Here is a 20,349-nt window from a genome sequence, read left to right on the forward strand (position 1 = left end):
GAAAATTTTATCAGTAAACTGCGATGATGCAAGTGCTACTAGATGTAAGTCTGTACCCCACCAGTATATAAATAAGTATGTTCAGTTAACCAGTTATAATATAAAATAATCAAAATATTCTGCATGAAAAGATTCTGTCACTTTATTTTTTCATCAGTATTTCTGACTATTGACCCTTGGCTGTTTTTCCCCCTTTTTTTCCAGGCCTCTGCCTCAGAGGCAATATTTCAGTAAGTGCACAGCTGCTGAAATATCATACATGCAAAACAAAGAAGTCAGCAAAAGAGCAATGGCCTTCAAAAATGCAGCACAGGGGGATTTCAGGATTTCACACCACCTGCTAAATCTTTATTGCACATGATAACAAAAGCAGTCCCCAGCTAAATAACCCTCAATTTAAAAAAAGTAAAATCAATCTTTAAAAGTTCAACTAAGGTTCACTGCCTGAAGGTAGCACAAGTATCTGGCGGTGAACTTATGCTTACACAACATCTTCAGTAGGCAGCTTCACAGCAGGAACTCACCCACAGCCTCCGCCAGGCCAAAGACCTTCTGATTGTAGGCGTCTGTTTTATCCCAGATGAAAGTGTAAGAAAGGTCGGGGAAGGCAGGAAAAGACTTCTGGAACTGACGGCCCATGATGGCCACCATCAGGTGGACTTTCATCAGGCCAAAGGGGAGACGGTCCTGGGTCAGGAGCACCTTGAGGATGGGCTTGTAGCCAGCTGCCCTGGAGCTCAGGTAGACCAGGTTGAGGTCACTGCCTGGTATGGCCACTTGCTCATGAAGGACCTAAGATTTAATTAGCAGTCAGACCAGTGCCAAAGCCACAGCATGGAGTAGACTTAAGTAACAGAGTTAATAGGAGCAACAAACGTATGTATTTAATGACAATAAGTTCAAATGCAGGATAACATACATACAATTTATTATCCAGGTCACATTAAAACGAATTTCATCTCAGAAAAACCTTGTTTGTTGCTAGAAATACATACATTTTATTCTAAGCAGTCAAACATTATGAACTTTTTAGGAAGCCAAACTATTTAAAGAAGAGTTTTTACTTATGCCAGCCACAAACTGCAATCTTCTAAATGCAAATTGAGCTCCACAGGCAGTAAATGAATTCTTCATTATTAAAAGTCTCAGGGAAAAAAAAATATTTGAACATCTCAACTAATAATTGACAGAAGTCATTCTTATTTTTTTCGTTTTCGTCCTGGTTGCCTCACATACCGACACTATACTTATGTTGAAGCATGTCCAATGATTTTGATTTCATCCCTCTGATGTAACACAGACAGAATTTGTTCCAAACAGTAAAAACAGCAAAAGCTGCAAAGTCAACTTCTACATTTAGGGATTTACAACATAGATTTGGGCCAAATGGAAACAAACCAAATCCTGAGGCATGTAACCTCCATGCAATGTACCCTTAGAATTTATCAGTGTTGCTATGAGACAATTTATGGCTTAGTGGAGATGCCTCGGTTCAATCAAAGCCCAAAGGCATCGTGTAAGGCAAATCTGTTTTAAAAAAGAGTTTAAAAAACGCAGTTTAAAAAAGGGAAGAAAGCCATGGTGAAAGGAAGATAACAGCATTATTGTTACTCTGTGCTTGTGTATTTTCAGCATTGCTGTCTGTAATACTGGACTCAAACACAGGTCATTCAAAACAATGCGTCATACCAATAAATCTAGGACTGACCACCATCCAATGCCCCTCTATGACATGGATCTCACCTGGGTTTCTGGGATGATAGGACTGTCCTCTGGGGAGGTCTTGTAAAGAGTGGAAAGGGGTGTGGCCAGGATGACGGGGTTGGGCCTGACTAGGCCCGTCAGGTAACAGCTGGGGATGTCGTTCTCTTCCCGCTTCATCACCACCGTGTCCATCACATGAAAGACGTTCCAGGGCAGCCACACTGTTCGGTGCAATGTGGGGAAGGGAGCTCGTTCGTAGCTCAGCGTCAGTGATGCTCCACCGTTGGCCAAGAGGTCAAACCTTCGAATGTTGGAAGGAAATAGAAGCGTACGAATTTTAATGCTTAAATAGAAACAGCAACTGAATAACCTGCACTTATTATGTAAAAATACTGAAATCATCTTCTGCAGTAAAATCTTTAGAGGTTTCTTTTACATCTTTGAACTTAATTTTCATTATTTTGACTCTCATTTCCATTCGTTACAATAGAACTATATACTATACATGTTTCTTAGCTGTCAAAAAGACAACCATTAAACATGATACGTTGAAAACAAGTCAAATACTTCATCATAACATCCAAACACCTTTATTTTTTATGTAAAGCCAAAAGAATATTTGCAATAATCAGTTATTTTACCAAAGGAATCGAGACTAAGTAACTGACCTTTCATTAGCAGCATTAGCACATTTCCAGATTTAATCACCACCATCGCCTTGGATTTGTTTTTTTATTAATGACTAATGATGGCGAAAACTTAGACTGATATAATTTTGAAATGTCTCCTCAAGTTTAAAGTAGCAAAGTAAATATTTATGTTAAGGCTGATAATCCCTTTTTCAAAGGCAGTTTTCCCTATCAAAGTGATCCCTCTGTTCAGTCTCCATATAATATTATTATTCACTGAATCTAATTTATGACTTCTGTTCACTCAGCGTGGTGTCAGAAGACACTTTATGGTTGAATTTGGTTCAGAGTTCTGGGAGTTTTCACTGGTGAACTGGTTTAATTAGTACAACATTACTCAGGGAAAAGTTACTGGTTTGGAAATGAAGGGCGAGTCTTTGAAGTGCTGCTCTATATATTCAGCGTGCTCCACTACCCAGGGGGTAAAGCATCTGCGTAGTGACATTGTATGTATCCACATCCACAAAGGCACACACACACACACGGAGATTTGAATACTCGCACATCTCATGTACGCACCCGGACCCGTGCACACGCACACGCAGCGACAACCAAGCTGTGCAGCTGACCTAAAACAGCTTCCTTCTCAAGCTCTTTCCACTTTGGGCAGTGGGGAGCTCACAGCTGCAAGAGGCCAGGCTTTGATGCTGCCCCCCCCCCCCCCCCCCTTCTTAACACACTGAGCGGATCTGTTGGCTAACCAAGTGTGATTATCCCCGACCATTTATCACGCTCCTTGTCAGAAGAGTTACAGGGCGGAATATCTGAAGAAATCAGCTAATCCTCGGCTATCTGGGGACCCAAGGATTGTGATTCATAACAACAGCTGTACAATTCTCTGCCACTCAATAAGCCTTTTATTCCACATTGGCAGCACATAAACATGGTTTCTATCTGTTGAATTCGAACGAAGGCTCGATTCATAATCTCTGACGACCATGTGCGAAATGAAGCTCCTACCTGAGCTGAACGCTCGCTGTAAAATGTGTGACATACGTTTGTCTTGTATGTATTTGCACTCCCATTATTAATAGCCAGTCTGTGGTAATAGCACGAGAAGGTCAGGCAGTAATCCCATGTTTTACTACACTGTGGGCAGATTGATTCTACCCTTGCTGATTCAATGCATTTTAAACAGCCTGGTTCAAAATGGCCTCCACCACTGTGACATTTGCATGAGGAATTGTTCTAGGGCACAATGTGCTGCTGTTTCGATTTGTTTTGAGCACATTTTGGATAACTGCCAGGACAATTCCTCCTCTGCTGGACAGCCTTTTTTTCTTGGATTTTTCCACACGAGTCTGGGGACAGCAGGACATGCTACAAATATATTTTCGCCAGGGCAAAGGTTAAAACCCAAGACTGAGCTGGCTGGGTGTCTGCTTGTACACTTGTTGATCGTTGTGTAAAGATGACTGTGTTTTCCGTTGTATGCCCCTAATGATGCACGTGAGCAGGGGAAACTAACTTACATGCCATCTTGCCGTGTGATAGTATAGCCGTACTCTGAGTAGTGCAGAAAAGACACGTTGACTCCAATCAGCGGTGTCCCATCTCCCGTTAGGACCTGACCCCGGATGACTGATGCCAGGCTGTGAGGGCAAACAAACACAGAAAGAGCTGAGTAAACAAACAATGCCAGCCGGTGTCAACAAGCATCCACCGCATCAGCACTGCTCACAACTGTCATCCCCTTGCCCGAGGCATGAGCTAAGAGGTATGACTTACTGATTGTTAAGAACACACACACGTCAGTGGTCGTTACTCATGAAAACGGCACCTAACAGAGCCACTCTCTGTGTCTGTTTACTGCTTTTAAGGACCCATAAATCAGTCGGTTGAGGGCTTCTTGTTAAGATTTTGCAGCGTCTTGCACTCGTATTGCAGCATTTATATTCCACAAGAATGCAAATATAGATTTTTTTCATGCATTTAATGCGCAATATAAAAATAGGTGCTGTTATGACAAGACACAACTGAACACACTACGTATAGCTGTAAGGGCATTTCAATTTGTGAGGCCATTGCAGAAAACTGTGGGAATAAAGTGTAAACACACAGCATCTTCTCTAGCCAACAACATTCACAGTTAAATTATCAGTCTCCTCAGTAAAGTCAACTCGGTAAATGAAGTGTACAATACACCCAGCAGTGAGGCTATCAAATGAGATTCACGAGTGAAATATTCACAGTATTGTTATCTGACCTTGCTGAATTTGGAATTTCCCCTAAATTGTATTTGAAGAGGGTGTGATCCAAGTGTGATTATTCCAGCAAGTGCTGTTGCTTCTGAAAAAGAGCCTTTTGTCAGTGTCATACTGAAGTCTTGCGTTCGCTAGCGTGATAAATGTCTGTAGTAATACTTGTGATGAAAGATAATATATCAACAAGAATTGTGTTGGAATGAGCTCTTCAGCTCAGTTACAGACATCCTCTTGATGTGAGAAGTTGCAAAGCCAGGCAAGTGACGTGTCAAAAGGCACTTTATAGGAATTCAGAACAACAAAATTCAATGCTCGAGGCAAACTGTCACAAATGGAAAAAAATGAAGGGTTTTGAAAAAGAAAAGCAGTTCTACAACACAACAGAATCGCCACAGCGATTTTTTACAAGGTGAAGCCATAAGTACTCTAGATGTGAAAGGAAAAATGCAGTTGGAATACAGAACACATACAGTGTTAGGCAGTGACGAGTCAAAAGCGGAGGCTTTTGCTCATTTAAAGTCTGTGGGCAACAATGTGTGTATACGTTTGGTTCAAAAAGAAGAAAAGAGAATTTTTGAACACACTACGTCTATGTTTCCAACACAACAATGTGTTGGAAACATAAATCTGTCACCAGATGTTCACATATGGTGGCAGATTTATAATTTATGTAGTTCACCCTCTACCGCTGGTCAAACTGTAATGTTACTGGAGCAAATGGCAGCGGCAGTGGTGGTTATAGTGTTGGGTGGGGATGGGGGGTTAAATGCTTCACTTTAGGGTACCTCTGTGGTAGTTAGTCTGGCATGGGGGAGCATTACTCATTTAGTTTCCCCAACTCAGATTTTCCCTGCTGGTAAATGGATTTGCTTCTGGTCAATAGGTTCAGCACCTCTAGCAGTTCATTCCCTGTTTTCCCCTAAAAAAAAGGCATTTTCTTGTGCATTTCTGCTTTGTAAATCACAAACACGGAATATTCATACATAATTTAAAGCATCAGATATCCTCATCCTCTGCCATTATTCATCACGACTGCTGGGCCTGCAGGTAGAACTTGTCAAACACTAATCTTTATTTTTATATTCTTAAGTGCGAAGCGATTTGTTAAGGTAGTCCTCTGTTTGAAGGTACAGTTAAAGGGAAAGACAAAACTATATTTCTCCATCAACATTTAGCTGTTCCAATTTCTCAGCCGTGGAGCAGAATTTTAAAAGCGTTCCCTCTGCATTTTTCACCGGTGGGCAAAAAATGTTCTATTTTGCCACTTTATCTCCGGGTCATTACGTATATGAGAGTGAGAGCGTGTGTGCGAGAGAGAGCGAGAAAGAAAGATGATCAACAGCTTTAGCCTCTCATTTCCCTCCCGCTTCATGTCTGGTACAACCATCTCCCATCGTTTATTTACTGGCTCAAAGAACAAGGCCACTTAAGAGCCACAGCGAAGGTTCCCTCTTCCTTCCCTGTGACTCTATTAATCTTTTGAGAGGCAGACGGATGATACAAGAACTGAACCACCAAACAAACGCAAAGTCGCACCACCTGCTGAAACCCCAGAAATGAATCATATAATTCATGCATTCTTATCTGTCATTGTGCCAGACTGGCGGTAGAAAAACAACGTCTCAAAACCCAGCGGGAGACTTGTGTGGGGACATGTGATATGGCTGGGGAACTATTGTGCAGGGGAGAGGGTTGGGGGGATGGGGGGGGGGCACTACACCACAACACATGTTTTATTCTCTGTGCTATACGAGGGACAACTTTACTGCTGAGTTCTGAAACCTGACCACACACTGAAATCGGCTGCCTTTCTCTGGGCTAACACAATGGCTTCTTAAAAATAGAAGGACATGAATGACCTCTAGCTGTGTCTCATTTCTCTACCTTTAAACATCAGATACTCTACGGCTTGGCATAACAGTCACTACCGTCGCTGAAAGTCTTCTCTTCTGGCATTGTTCCAGTGCTTCAGAGACTCTCATAATGTATACTCTGCAAAGGCAGTGGATAAATTATTCACGCTATAACCTCAAATGAATTAAAAAACAAAAAGGGGTCTCCAAACAAACCCTGTCACTACTAAATTCTACTTCATTATATGACTCTTTCAAAATGTACTTCATGTATGCAGTATTTGCCATGTAGCGATAAGATTTAAAAAAAGGTAATTAATTTTGTAAAATTTAGGACTACGCATGTTTGCAGAGCTCCTAAAACACTGTTTTTGACTATAAAACTAACTTCTATGAGGAGATAAAAAGGCAAATGAATATTTTGAGCAAGAGAGCTAATGCCACTGCCAGACATGAAATCGACATTAAGCTGAAGACAATGAGGATGAGGATTACTGAGAACCCGGCTGTGGGGAATTGCCTCATTCTATATTTTCAGTAAAGCATGCTATTTACATAAGGATTACTTTAAACTATTGGCGGAAATATTCCCAAAGCCTTCTGCACACAGTTTGGCAATCATTTTCCTCTCCATCAGTCACAAAACAAACTCTTCTTGTGATTCTGAACAGATGTGGGAATGCACCGAAGTTTACATGAAAAATATAACAGTCTCTTCAGTTTGCACAGAGATATTGTACAGTACTTTAATCATGAGGTAAGGTCTTGTTGCTCTTTACATCAAACTTTTCAGTCATACAAAAACCACTAAAAATCAAATTCATGCAACGAGCTCAAGAAAAAGACGTAGGCATAGTGCAAGGTGTCACAATGAATAAAAGGAGTCCTGAGAAACACAAAAAGTTTCAGCTTTTATGCCCATCAGTGTCAAAATGTCTCAGAAGCACAATAAATCTGTGTGGGTAGAATGTGGGGTAAATATATCTAGTGGTGCATGTCAAAGAGTCAAAATCCAAAAGACTAAACTTCTTGAGGAATGTGAGGAAAAAAAATAAAATAATAATAAAACAAAAGAATAGTTTTTGAGCAGCTTTGCGAGGTTACACTAAACATTTCTGTGTGCAGTTTTTGTTTCTGTGCGTCCAGAGACCTGAGCAGTGTTTGGTTAATTGGTGATTACCCAATTAACACACTGATTGTCTGTCCAGGGCGTACCATGCCTCTCACCGTATGACAGATGGGCTAGGCTCTAGCCCCGCCCCCATGACCCTGAAGTGGATAAGCAGAGGAGAATGTAGAAAACGGGTATAACTGTGATGCTGTTTTTCAGGGTCAAAGTGATGTCCATTTTACATTCTCCAGGTTAAAATGACTGCCTGCACAAAATTTCATGACAGTGTATCATAGTTGGTAGCAGTGAGCAGCCAAACAACTGACAAATCTGTCTTTCACCGTGGCTAATAATTACAGGAAACTTTCTGCAATCCTGTACCTTCTTATAAAACAGAAATGTCACCTTTATGAGTTATGAACTAAAGAAGTGACTCATTGTCATCAAAGTGGTCATCATGTACAACATTGCAACAACAGGATTTTTCTAATTTTTTCAGTCAGTAATAACTTGACAAAATTATCCGTGTTTGATGTTTTTTGATGGAAGAACAGATTTAAATGAGAAAGCGTTCTATCAGGTCTCTGTTATACAAACTGTGTGTGACGGGCAGCTCACTGATGCAAAAATTAAATTATGCTGTACTTTCCTTTTTCAATTTGGAAAATCACATGGTCCTGTTATCTGGGTTTAAGCAGTCTAATCCTTATGTTTTTATAGTCATAAGGGCTGATTTTAACAGGGAGCAAGCTTATTCCTGAACCACTTAATCCCAATTTGTAGAATAAATAAATAAAACCGTGTGGCAACCAAGCGACTGTAAACAGGCTTGTCACTTTGACTGCAAAGACAAAGATGTGAGATCCTACGACATTTTCGAGGGGCTGCACAGGTGTGCCTCTCTACCGGTAATGAGACAGCAAACAGCTAACTGGATCCAAATAATTAAAAAGCTGTCAGTAACTCATTAAGCTGCTTACCTGCTGTTGAAAGGGTTATCCCTGGGTATCACGTGACTGCCACTGGGGCCGATCAAAAAACTGACGCGTTCATAAAAGCTCTTAGAAGAAGACTGGGCGACTGAACTCTGGCTCTGGCTTGCGATGGCAGCTGGGTCAGGTGAGCCACGACAGTAGGTCTGACCCTGGCAGGCAATCTGAGTGCAGCAGTCTGGATCCATGCAGTCGATGAGCCCGTCTGGAAAACAGGAGGGGCGGTCAAGACAGGGAGGAAAAGCTCGGTTGACCTGGATATGTTTGGGTTTGACGAAGGAAAACATAAGCATCTCTATTACTGTGTTCACCTCTGATACACAAAGATGACTTCTTACATGAACTTAAGTTCATTAAAGCACCGACAGAGATCCTGCACTGACACAGAGTGTGAAGTGTCTGTCGCCACACGCGAACCTCAAAAGTTCTGGGGTGTTGATTAGGCCAAGGAGAAGTTCATTAGAAATCCAGCTTGCAGAGTTTTAATATATAGTGCCAACAAGTCTTTATAATTGATCTACTGTATATTTTAAAGCATGCTGTTTAACAATCTGCTCTGCCTCTACATTAGCATATTCTTTCCAGTGATGTTTTATGTATGATTGATTTGTTTTGTTTGTTTGCAATGTCACCGAGGAGCCACATCAAAGCCAGTTTTCTGTCTGGTGCAATAAGAGATACGCACCAGTTTTTTTTCCAAGGCTAAAAAGACAATTTGTATGAAGCTTTTACTTCTTCCTACCTCCCTCGTTATCCTTGCCATCTGAACAGAGCGTTTCGGTCGCTACATCGCATCCCAGCCCTCTCCATCCTGACTGGCAGATGCAGTGCCAGACGTTTTGATCCAGGACGCACCTCCCATTGTTGTTGCACAGCCCGGGGCAGCCGTCTGTCAACACATCACGTATATGTCAAACAGCCAAACGCATCAGGACGAGGAAATTAGGATGAGAAGGCGAGGAAGGGGTGAGAAGACAAGAGCGAAAGGGGCTTTTAGAGTGGACGGAGGAGAAGGAGGGACAAAAATGATTAAAAAAAAGAAGAAAAAAGACAGTAATAAGTGAACGTACGGTACAATACACCTCCAACAGGACTGGGGATGGGGGGCAGGGGAGGTGGGGAGTTGTGAGGCGTTACGGTCGTTTCACATGAGTTTTACTATAATGTGCAACCACAGCGTAAAGGGAAATGCATGGGATAAAAGGACAACAAACCATCTCAGTTGTTTACTTACTGTTGAAAAGCCAGTGGGAGATGCTGCGAATGCTTGTTGAGTCAAATGCTCACAGCAGTGATTTTGTGTTTAAATCAAAGTCTGGATGGCTCTTTTTGAAGTAGCATCTTTTAAGGTTACATGGATCCTCACACTGTGATTTTTAAATGAACTGCAGTCTCTTAATGTCAATTCCCCAACAATTTTCTTGTTTATATGTGAATCAGAATTTCAAGGATCTTGCTCTTCTTCTTCTTTTATTTTAGTTAAAAGTTGCACAAATCCCATTTAAGAAGCTCGAAACACTGTCTTGGAAGTTCATTGCTTTTTCTTTTTTTTTTTGCCTGAATATAATTAAAGCAGGAGTAGTACATTGCAGATGTTTGAAGCACTCATGTGAAGTAACAGCAACATCAAAGGGAAGAGGAAGTGTATGTAAATAGCAGGGAGAAGAGTGAGAAGAGGAGGGAGGGTCTAGAGTCTCCACATTTACAGAAAACAGTGCACTTGCTGCCAGATCGCATTCCTTTTAGTGGAGGGTGAAGACAGGGAGCCCAAACATGACTAAACCACACCAGTTCAGGGCGTTTAATCTGGCAGACACAGGGAATTAAGACAGGGAGGAGAAGGGACCGTGGAGTCTGGTGTGAGACTGGTAAGGACGGACAGGAAATGAGGGGACATATCGAGGGGAGCAGGATCACAGCAGAAACATTATGATCGACTTGGACATAAAACAGGTGTATATACGCCGTGCTAGGAAAGACAAAGAGCAGGGAGGGATTGTTCGTGACAATCTCCCTTGGGGGGGTAGTGGTTCAATTTACCTTTATATCCTATCTTGACTGCTCCTATTACACAACCGAGGAAAGGGAAACATTTGGAAAAGAAAATTACTTATCGCTGTGGTGGCAGAGAGCTAAGACTGACAAACACATTTACTTATTGTAACTTACAGGGAGTACAAAAAGTGGAAACCGTGGTTGGCATAAAGCTGATGTACCTGCCAACTTGGTTTAAATATTTGGAAAAGAAGCTTTGCAGGTAGTTTTCCCGAAGATTATTGCTGTCCTCCCCACGTGTTAGCTGCTGCTCTAATTTCAATCTCTCTCCTCTGAATGTATCACAGTGGTTATGGTGATTGAGCCGAATAGCTAATATTAAGCATGAGTGACAGGATGTTATTGATATTACTGAAAGAGAGGGAAGCAGTGAGCTCACCCATTGCTAACACAGTTCACATTTTTAAGCAAAATAAAGGTGTTCAGCTGGCTCAGAAAAAAATATCTAGAGTGAAGTGTATAATTTTCAAGTGTAAAGTGTTTTTTTTTTTTTGTTTTGTTACCTGATACTCTTGAATCCAGGGCTAATACATGTAAGCCAAGACGGAGTTGCAAAGAGACAGACAGGCAGGCACACAAACATAAAATAGAAAAGAGAATGGACATAAGAAAAAGTTAGTTAAAGATATGTAAATAGGGGGGAAAACTGACAAGTAGGACATTTATGTAAGAGAAGAAGAAGAAAGAGAAGCAGCATATTTAGAGGGATGGATCCACAGTTTTGCTACATCAAGAGGAAACATCTAGCATTTAAAAAGTGAGTGTAGATGTTAATTAAAGCACTAAGTGATTAATCAGAATTATAGATGCCGATAATGATTTGTATTCTGTCTACAGGAAGCAACATAAAAGAATTCGGCAATATGTTCCCAGTGAAATATTCATTTTAAAACTCTCCAGCTGATTTACTTTGCCATAGAAAGATGGTCTAAAATAACGGCGAGCGCACTGTTTCTCTTTATATCTGTGTGTTATAACACTCTTTGTTGTCAGAGTGTATGAGCCAGTTTCATCTGGGTCTGCTTCAAAACATTTTACTGTCTGCTTGTCAGGAGTATAGGCTCGGCCTCATTCCAATATGAATGCATCATGAAGCAGAATACTATACTTTTTTTCCCCCATCAGCTCTCCTTCAGCGATTTTAACAACAGCGTGCCAACGAACCAGCAGCACACAAAGACAAATCAAAAACACCTTAGCGGAAAACTGCAGTACTGAGAAAGCAGCGACAATGGGTTAAGCCTTGCATATGAAACAGGATCTAGATCCATGTGACAATACAATGGCCAAGGAAGTCCTCTATTCAGACTCTGACCATGTTATGTGATTAAAAGACGCTTTGTGCAAATGGCAGTTATTCAGGGTTTGAAAGACAAAATAGGCTCCCAGTCGTCCAAGAAAAGGTAACGCACTGCCTATTCATTGACCCTGCATCCAAAGCAAGGAGTTACTTTCCTGCTGGGAACCTTAAACTGAAGGAAGGAAAGAAAGCGAAAATGGATGATGCACAGTCGGCGCTTAGGAGGGAAAGATTAATAAGATCAGGAATGTGACCCCTCCAACAACTCCCTCACTGCAATCTCGTCTCCCCTTGGAGATGGATATGCGCTGTGGACAGCGGGATTGCTGATGAGAGAACTTGTAAATACATAATTAGGGTTCAAGAGTTTGGAGTGCTAGATCTTTGTTTCAGAGAGAATGTGTCGGCATTGAGAGGTTGGAAATTACACTTGGGGGAATGCTGCTTGAAGCGGCGGGTCAAGGTTTAACTACAGGACCTTTGACAAAGGGTAAGGTGTGAAGGAAGCTTGAGTTAAAGGTCAATAGGAAGTGACATCTTAGAACTCATTATCCTCATTAATGCCAGCTGAAGCACTGCCATTTCAGGAAAATGATATTCCAAAGAGGCCTACCCGTGGCTTTTTGGCTCCCTAAATACCTGCCCTTGACTCACTAAAAGAGGCGTCACTTCAGCAGGCGAAAGGTTGAATATCTAAACCGATGCTCTAAATTACAAAGTTAATTGTAATACGGCGTCGCAAGAAGATTTTTTTTCTTCTCTCTAAAGAGACGAGATAACATCTGTGCGTAAGATCCCGGCGCTTCTTTTTTTAAACTTGGAAAATGTTTCGTTACATCTTGATTTAAAAGCAAAACTGGCAACCTTGTAACAGAAATTCATTTTGTCAAGTTTCTCTCTGTTTCCAAGGTTTAATTCTAGTTTTAATCCACCTCCAGTACATTTATACTCACCACAATATTTGACAGCAGGTAAAAGACAAATAGATTTGTTGAACAGAAGCTGGTGGCCAAAAGGATCAGCAGCCAACAAAATTTTTTTTAAAATAAATAATAAAATTCATCAAATTAATAACAATGAACGGAATGAATACATTGAAAAATGGTGCTATTATGTTCAGTATAGTCACCGAAGCTAGTGGGGGTGGAAGCACTCAAAGCTTTTACTGAAAAAGCAGCAAGACCGTGTAAATAGAGTCACTCTGAAGGAAAATCTGACACTAAAATGCTCAGTAATTATTGTAAAAGTGTTTATACCATAAAATTTGGATTATTCTCCAGCACCTAAATATTTACACGAGAAGTGCTTTGTTATTGCATCTGGTTAGTTATTGAGACAAAAAGGTCTTATATAGTTTCAAAAATGCGACAGGTTTGATAAACTGATGTTAAAAATCCGTAATAAACATGTAGCAGAGTAAATCTTTTTGAGTTACCCTCCAACGCTGACTGTGTCTGACAGACATTTAGAAGAAATGTTATAAGACACAGAAATGTTTAGAAGATATATAAATATATAAATAAACATTAAAAAAAAAGGAAGATAAGGATAAAGATCATGGATACAGTGTTTGGTTCAGTGATCTCTGAAAATTGGATTGCAAGACGCAGTTGTTTACCTCTAAGCTCTGTGAATATCATCAAAAACTACTCATCACTTGCCATGCTAAGGTAGTTGTATTGAAAAGGTAAGCAGCGACAGCAGTACCACAATCTGTGCCTGATGCTTGAAGCTGCGCTGAAAATACTGACATTCACACTCCAGAGCTGCCCTTTTAAATCTGCCCATAAATGAATTTCCTCTGCAGTTTGTGCCCTTCTGTCAAGGGTGTGTAGGTGTACGTTACTGTATGTGTCACCATGGCTCACCGATGGTGCAGTGTTCACCCGTCCAGCCCTGGTGGCAGTCACACTTGCCCTCTCGGCAGACTCCGTGGTCGATGCAGCGTGGGTGACAGTCCCTCTGCTCACATTCTGGTCCTGTCCAGCCTTCCTCGCAGTGACACACACCACTTATGCAGGAGCCGTGGGGGCCACAGTCCACCACACACACCTCTGTCGCAAAACAAAGAGCCATGGAGACATGTAGCTTCTGTTCCTTGAAAAGTCCTTTTTCCCCCTCCCTTCTAGACTCGTGTATTTTTGTATGCTGAATAGATGCATCTGCCAACGCAGAAAAAAAACGCTCTGATGTTTGCTAAGTGTGAGCTTCCTCAGTTAAAGTGGGCCAATAAGTTTAACTGTAAACAAGACATAAAAACCGTGCAAGAAAAATCCCGACACTGCAAGGCAACTACTTCAATGTCTGACACTATTTCATCTAAAGAGTCAAAATTACTGCTATCTGTTAAAAGAATGTTTAAGACGCATCGTTATACATGGGAAATGTCAGGCCTTTGCTGCTTTCTTGTGCGATATGGATCTCAGTGGACTTGTTGTGGAAACAATTCTTTTTAAAAAGAGTGTAGACTGGAATGCACGACAGACATAAAAAAAAGAATAATTTGCATAGAAAAAATGTCCTTTTAAGTTTTATCCTGCTGCTACTTTACCAAAATGCAGACTGAGTGGTAAGAAAAAATAATATTTCTTCATCTACAATTTATCATATTAATCTTGACATATGACATGATCACTTTTATGGATCCAGGTGAAAATCCTATGTTTCCCATGTAGCCTTTAAACGACTGTACACTGCAATATGCACGGGGTGTACTGAAACTAGTTCAAATGCACACTGAAGAAATGAAAAATTAAAGGTTATAACATTCAAATATTCTGTATGTCCCATTGGAGCACTCGTGTTGGCCACACCTCCCACATTCCTTTCGCCTCTCAGCAAGGTGCAGACAAACAAAGAAACAAAGAAACAAAGAAAAAGCTCTGAAAACATAAGATTCAGCCATTTGTTTGCACCATTTTGAATCTCTGAGTTCGGTATTTGGGGAGTTGCCATGTTGTAGTCTGGAGCCAGACGAAAGGGTAGAGTGCCAAGTTATCAGCTAAGGCTAGCAGGGTGCATTCATACACTATATGGATGCATCTCACAGATAAGTACCTGCTAATTAGCACCAACATAAATAATAACATGCCATCTGTCGTAAGGGCGAGTGGAAGCAAGTGGATGGATGGATAAATAATGCTAGAAATTCACTGATTGACAAAAAAACAAAGAAATACGAAGAGAAAAAAAACAGCGAGACCTCTAGCACGATCTTAAATAACTGTCCACAAAAAACGTAAAATTTGTAACATAATTAAATTTAAAATGTGCTAAAAGGATCAAACACTACAAACATGGAGGATAGCTCCAGTTCAGTGACTCAAATTAGCCGTCTGTCAAACCACCACCTGTCTTTCAGAGAAGCCCCTCTCGCTTGTTAAGCAGTGCTGTATCAATCATGTTTCGTGGTCCAAGATCCTGCTGCATCCACAGAGGCTGCAGTCTTTTTAATGTGTCGTAATGCTGTTTTATTTAATAGAAAGAATCATTTTCTATGACTATGTGGATGCTTCAGAAAAAAATCAGGGCCGTTTCACACAAAAAGCGACATGCTGTGCGCCGACCGCTAGGTTGACCAAGTCGGAAATTATGGTTGCACTGGCTGCTGCGCTATGCCTGTAATATGGAATTTCTGTCTATTACAGAGCCTGCTCTGGTCATTCTGTGTTTCTATTGGTTGTGTGAATGTTTGACATACTGTACTGCTGTCAAAAGTCAACCATAGCAGGTGCTCTTCGACTATCCTGCGCTTCACCGTTGATATTAAGCTTTGGATCATGACTTTTTCCACAGTAATTCAAACAACACATCAATATATTCAAAACCATCCTCGTGTTGTGGATGTGATCTTAGACGTTCTATTAACGGTTTTTTGAGGTTTTTTCTCTGTTTTCAGCATTTTTCTTGCTTCATGTTTGGCTTTGCCCGTTTACCCTCAACAAAACCTTTTACTAAGGGAAAAAATTATTAATTATATATTATTTATCATTTGATTCTAAGTCAGGTAACCCACCTTTACTAACTCTTCAAATGTCGTTGTTATTTATTTTTGCATTTCTGTTTATGTCCATAATGATAGAAAAGCCATTTTTGTTGTTGTTTTTTCCCCGAAATACTTCAATCAGAAAATATTCTATCATCTTTAGCGGGAAACTAAAGAGCTAACTTCTTGCAAAGTTCCAACTCCACTAAACTTTGTAAATCCTGTTTTCATAGCTTCTTGGATGTTAAACTTTGTTGAAAAACCTGGGAGAACAGCCACACTGATTATTTTGTTGGAGCTGAAAGAATTCAGACTGTTTTTAACTTTTACCCGCCCCTGAGTGTTTGATTTTGGGAACCAAAGGAGTCTTTGGACCTGGAAATGACGTCAGACTTAACCAGCAGATAATACATAGAAAAATAATCCCATAAAATAAACTTCTTTCTTTTGGACCAGGCTGTAAACCTGCTTTTCTTCTTCTCTCAAGTTTGGCCTTTTAACACGGAAGTCTATGAAGGTTTATCTGCTTTCCGAGCCCAAAACAAGTTGCATTTGGAAGAAATGGGCACCTTGGACTTTTCTCTTTTTTTCCCCTTAACCCGAGAAGTTGCTTGTGCTACTTCTTTAGATAGCAAAGTGTATAAAATAATCACTTATAGACTCTTTATAGGTATATAAAAATAAGCACTTGGTCTTCTTATTAATAACGTATGACTCATTCGACATCTAGCTGATAGGAAATTTATTTCTCAATAACATCTTTCTCCCATTTTCAGTAAAACTTTATTTATTTATTTTTTTTGCCTGTCCCATTTGGTTCTTTAGCCATCAGAATTGTTGTCTGAAGACCAACAAGGATACCCAATGGATTTACTTTGCCAAATGGATCATCGTGGCATTGCCGTATTGGTCCATTTGATCGACCTTTGTTTTTATTATTTATTTTATTTTATTTTCAGTTGTTACAGACGGAACAGACACGAGTGAGGGATAGGAAAGGGAGAAAGAAAGAGGACGGAAAAGAAAAACAGAAGGGTCATTTTCAGTAAAACTAATGTTCATGACAGTATCGTAATAAAAGGACATTTCTTTCCAGCACGCGCACAATCAACAGTTAATTTCTTGCTTTTGCTGTAGCTCCTGTAACTATTTTTTTAAAATTCTAATTATTTCACAAACTGTTTTTTTTTTTACAAGTGTGGTTACCATCAAATGAAACAAAGCCTGTCATCACCATAAAAGCATTGAACAATGAAACACTGCAATTACTGTGTATCCAAAAACTTCCAAAACAACCACTTTTAAGGTTTTACATATTACGAACACTCATTTGCATGGCGTCTTGGCAGACTGAGGCGAGGGTTATGGATTTAAGTGGGTTCTTATAAAATGTTAGATCAGCATGTCTTCAAGTATGGAGTTCTGAAAAAAAACTGAGCAGCTGTTATAAATCTGTGTTATCTTTACAAAATTCAAATGATTGAATCCATGGGTGGTAAGTAAATCAGTCTGTACGAGGCTAAAGCTAATGCTCAACAATCTGTGGCTGCTCTTGTCTGGGAATAAGAAATGTTGATTTCCTGGAACTAAGAGCTTCTATCAAAGCTTTCGAACAGAAGAGCCATAAAGCTTTCTGCTGTGACAATAGCCGTCAGTGTGCGAGACGAAAGAAGCTCAAGTATGTCCTCAAATTCTAAGTGACTATAAATGCTATAGAAAATTTAGAGCCGCATGACGAAAAAGTTAGGTGCTTTTTTAAAACTTGGTATAGCTGTCAGTGAAAGCAAATTAGCCAGCTTCATTCTGCTGCCCAAAATGTAACAAGTCTTAGATGTTCATGGTTTTTTTTGTTTTTAAAACCAATCCACCCCTGCTGCTTTTCCTATGTTCATCCCCTTTACTGAGGCTCTTTTAACTCTCTGTTCCAGCATTCTGAATAGAGTTTTTCTTCGATTGACGGACCTTGGATGGTTCTGATTAAGCTGAGCCGACACTGTAGAATATTAAGTGTGCCTCTGGAGAGGAGTCATTCAATTCCAAAGGAATACCTCCTTCCCATAGAATCTATGCAATCAATTTTTCATTAGTCCAAAAGTGTTTATCTGCCTTTAACATGCCCCTGACTGAGAGGTTGTGGGCGGTCGATTCATGCTACGCGCTTGTTAATTAAAGTTTATTTAATTAAAGAAGAACCGCAGCATTAATTACGAAGGAATTCTCCACCCACCCAGGTGAGTAAACTCCCTAAGTTGTGGACCGCACTGAGGCCACCCTCACTATTGACAAGCCTGAGATATCTTGCTGAGTGAGAGGATTGTGTTTGAAATGTCAAAAGGTTTAATAGAATAACAAATGACTTCTCTTTCAAAAAACAGAAAATAAAGTGAGACACAAAAGAAAAGAAGAAATTTTTTTCACCAACAAAATTCCTTTTTTTTTTTTCTTGAGTGCCAACCAAACTGGCAACATGCTGCTTCAAAAAGCCTGCACAGGCATCTCAAACGTACCATCCAGCCTTCTTATGCTTTAATTTCTGCTTGAAGTTCAGCCAAAAGTAATATATTCAACAGCCTTTTATACTGACTGAAACAAACTCCAACTTTCTAGTTTTAATTGTTTGACTCAGCATGTGTTTTTCTCTGGTTTTAACGCACAGAGAAATAGTGTAGGGAACTGCAAATAAATCATCTACATCTCACGCACAGATAACAGATGGGAGGGGCCAGCCTTTGAACTATCATGTCACCTACCTGTGTCGAGAGATAAACCGCCTGAATGCAAACCTGGTAACAAATGAAAAGGGTGTGCTGTGAGCAGCTGGGAATACTAATTGTTCTCATCTCCTCGAAAATAAACCTAAAGCTGCAGCAAAACTACATTGCATTTATGATGTTAAAAATACATTTGTGTTGTTCTTCAAGAAGAACATATGCCAGGTCAAGGAAAAGTAGCGTGGAGTCGACGCTTTTGTTCTGAACATATGCTGCGTTTATAATCTGCACATGCTACAAGTGTTCACTACACAACTTTGACGGCGTGATCACATCGGCAGTTTGAGTTATTCAGCCTGTGACAAAATGAGGCAGTTGCCTTTTTTTCCTTTTTTAAAAAAAAAAAAATCATTTAGGTTCAAACTGGTAAGCAAATCAAAACCCATAACATCAGATCTGGTAATCCAATTTAAGCAAAGTCATATGCTGGTTTTGTAGGTTTTTTAACAAAGAAAGTTTAGGAAGAAAAGCAAAGCATGAACTTAGCAGAACTAGGACAGATTTCAGTCTAGACTTATGTCCAAACATGAGTGACTCATGTCATTATTTGTCTCCTTATATCCAACAAAGCCTTTGTGTCGAGTTTGTTTCCTGGAGTCAGGTGAAATTACTTTCTTACTTTCATTTGGTAAACAGCTGAGATTTGGGGGGGTTTTTTTTCAGATATTTTAGAGTGCTTGTGTCATGTAAACAGACATTTGGTATTGTTATTCCCATTTGCCCATTTGGGAACGCTTCCTCATCATAAAACATACTGTCTTTAGTTGAAAATGTTGTATTGTGAAAATAAACAAGAAACGGGGTGGTATAAAAAAGGTGTAACCAACAGCAGTGCTCATAAAACACCAAAGCAACATGTATTCATGGCTCTTCAGATGAGAAATGTCAGTCAGCCAAACTCCTATTCATCATTATCTGTTGGTGCAGTCCCAGGCTATGATTCAGTGGAACTCAACAAATGAATAATTTTGTTTCCTTTGTGCTTTATGTGTGAGAAAGCTGAGAAACACTGATTTATGACTGATTTAAAATGTTCATTCCAAAACGTGGCATATTCATTTAGGAAAACAAATTGTTCTTCAATGTTCTTTTAATGATATTTCAAAAACATCAGTGATAAATTACCTCAAATTGTGTCGTTTTTTTTTTTTTTTTGTAAATTATTAAAGATCAAATCATAAATCACACAAATTTCTCTTCTAATTCCTTTTTTTAATTTCTATTCAAAATTTAAATAATTGTTGCTTAGGTTTCTTAATAAGATAATCAGAAGTAGATGCACCGCACTGTGTGAGACAGCTTTTATTTCGACTTAAAACCGGTAATAAAGGCTTATACATCTGCTGTTTACGATACCCGGTGTCTGTGCACAGCAAGAGGGGGAGTTTATTTGGAATACACGCAGAGAAATGTGGTACCAATTACTCGTTAGAGAAACTTCTTCCACAAAAAAGTGAAAAAAAAAATACTATAGATCTCGCTGCACTGTCTGCATTGACTTGTTTGTGGAACAACCCTGCACTAATCAGCAATGCGACAGACAAATACAATAAAAGACTACAGATTTAACACCAACTTGCTTTAATTCTATTTTGGCAAATGTGTAGAATTTGAAAAGGTGCCTAAAATATGAAAAAGACCAAAAGCAGAGCTGCGACACAAACTAGGCAAACTTCTGTCATTAT

At 39.8% G+C, this 20,349-nt stretch overlaps 1 protein-coding gene across 7 annotated transcripts in view; it reads right to left on the reverse strand.

Annotated features, from left to right (window-relative positions):
* LOC309720886 (teneurin-3) overlaps positions 1-20,349 on the reverse strand; it is a 133,354-nt gene that overhangs the window by 27,640 nt on the left and 85,365 nt on the right. For 4 of the 7 annotated variants that reach the window (XM_082558102.1, XM_082558101.1, XM_082558103.1 and 1 more), the window contains exons 13-20: positions 13,777-13,962; positions 11,112-11,132; positions 10,594-10,617; positions 9,296-9,442; positions 8,542-8,758; positions 3,866-3,985; positions 1,744-2,005; positions 525-792 (exon numbers count right to left, since the gene is read on the reverse strand). In XM_082558102.1, coding sequence (XP_082414228.1) covers positions 525-792; positions 1,744-2,005; positions 3,866-3,985; positions 8,542-8,758; positions 9,296-9,442; positions 10,594-10,617; positions 11,112-11,132; positions 13,777-13,962 — 1,245 coding nt within the window. The remainder of the gene's footprint in view (positions 1-524; positions 793-1,743; positions 2,006-3,865; positions 3,986-8,541; positions 8,759-9,295; positions 9,443-10,593; positions 10,618-11,111; positions 11,133-13,776; positions 13,963-20,349) is intronic. The other 3 variants (XM_082558106.1, XM_082558105.1, XM_082558104.1) reach the window with 2 other exon arrangements.

Source organism: Aulonocara stuartgranti, assembly GCF_965226115.1.
Source record: "Aulonocara stuartgranti genome assembly, chromosome: 2".
NCBI classification, from domain to species: domain Eukaryota; kingdom Metazoa; phylum Chordata; class Actinopteri; order Cichliformes; family Cichlidae; genus Aulonocara; species Aulonocara stuartgranti.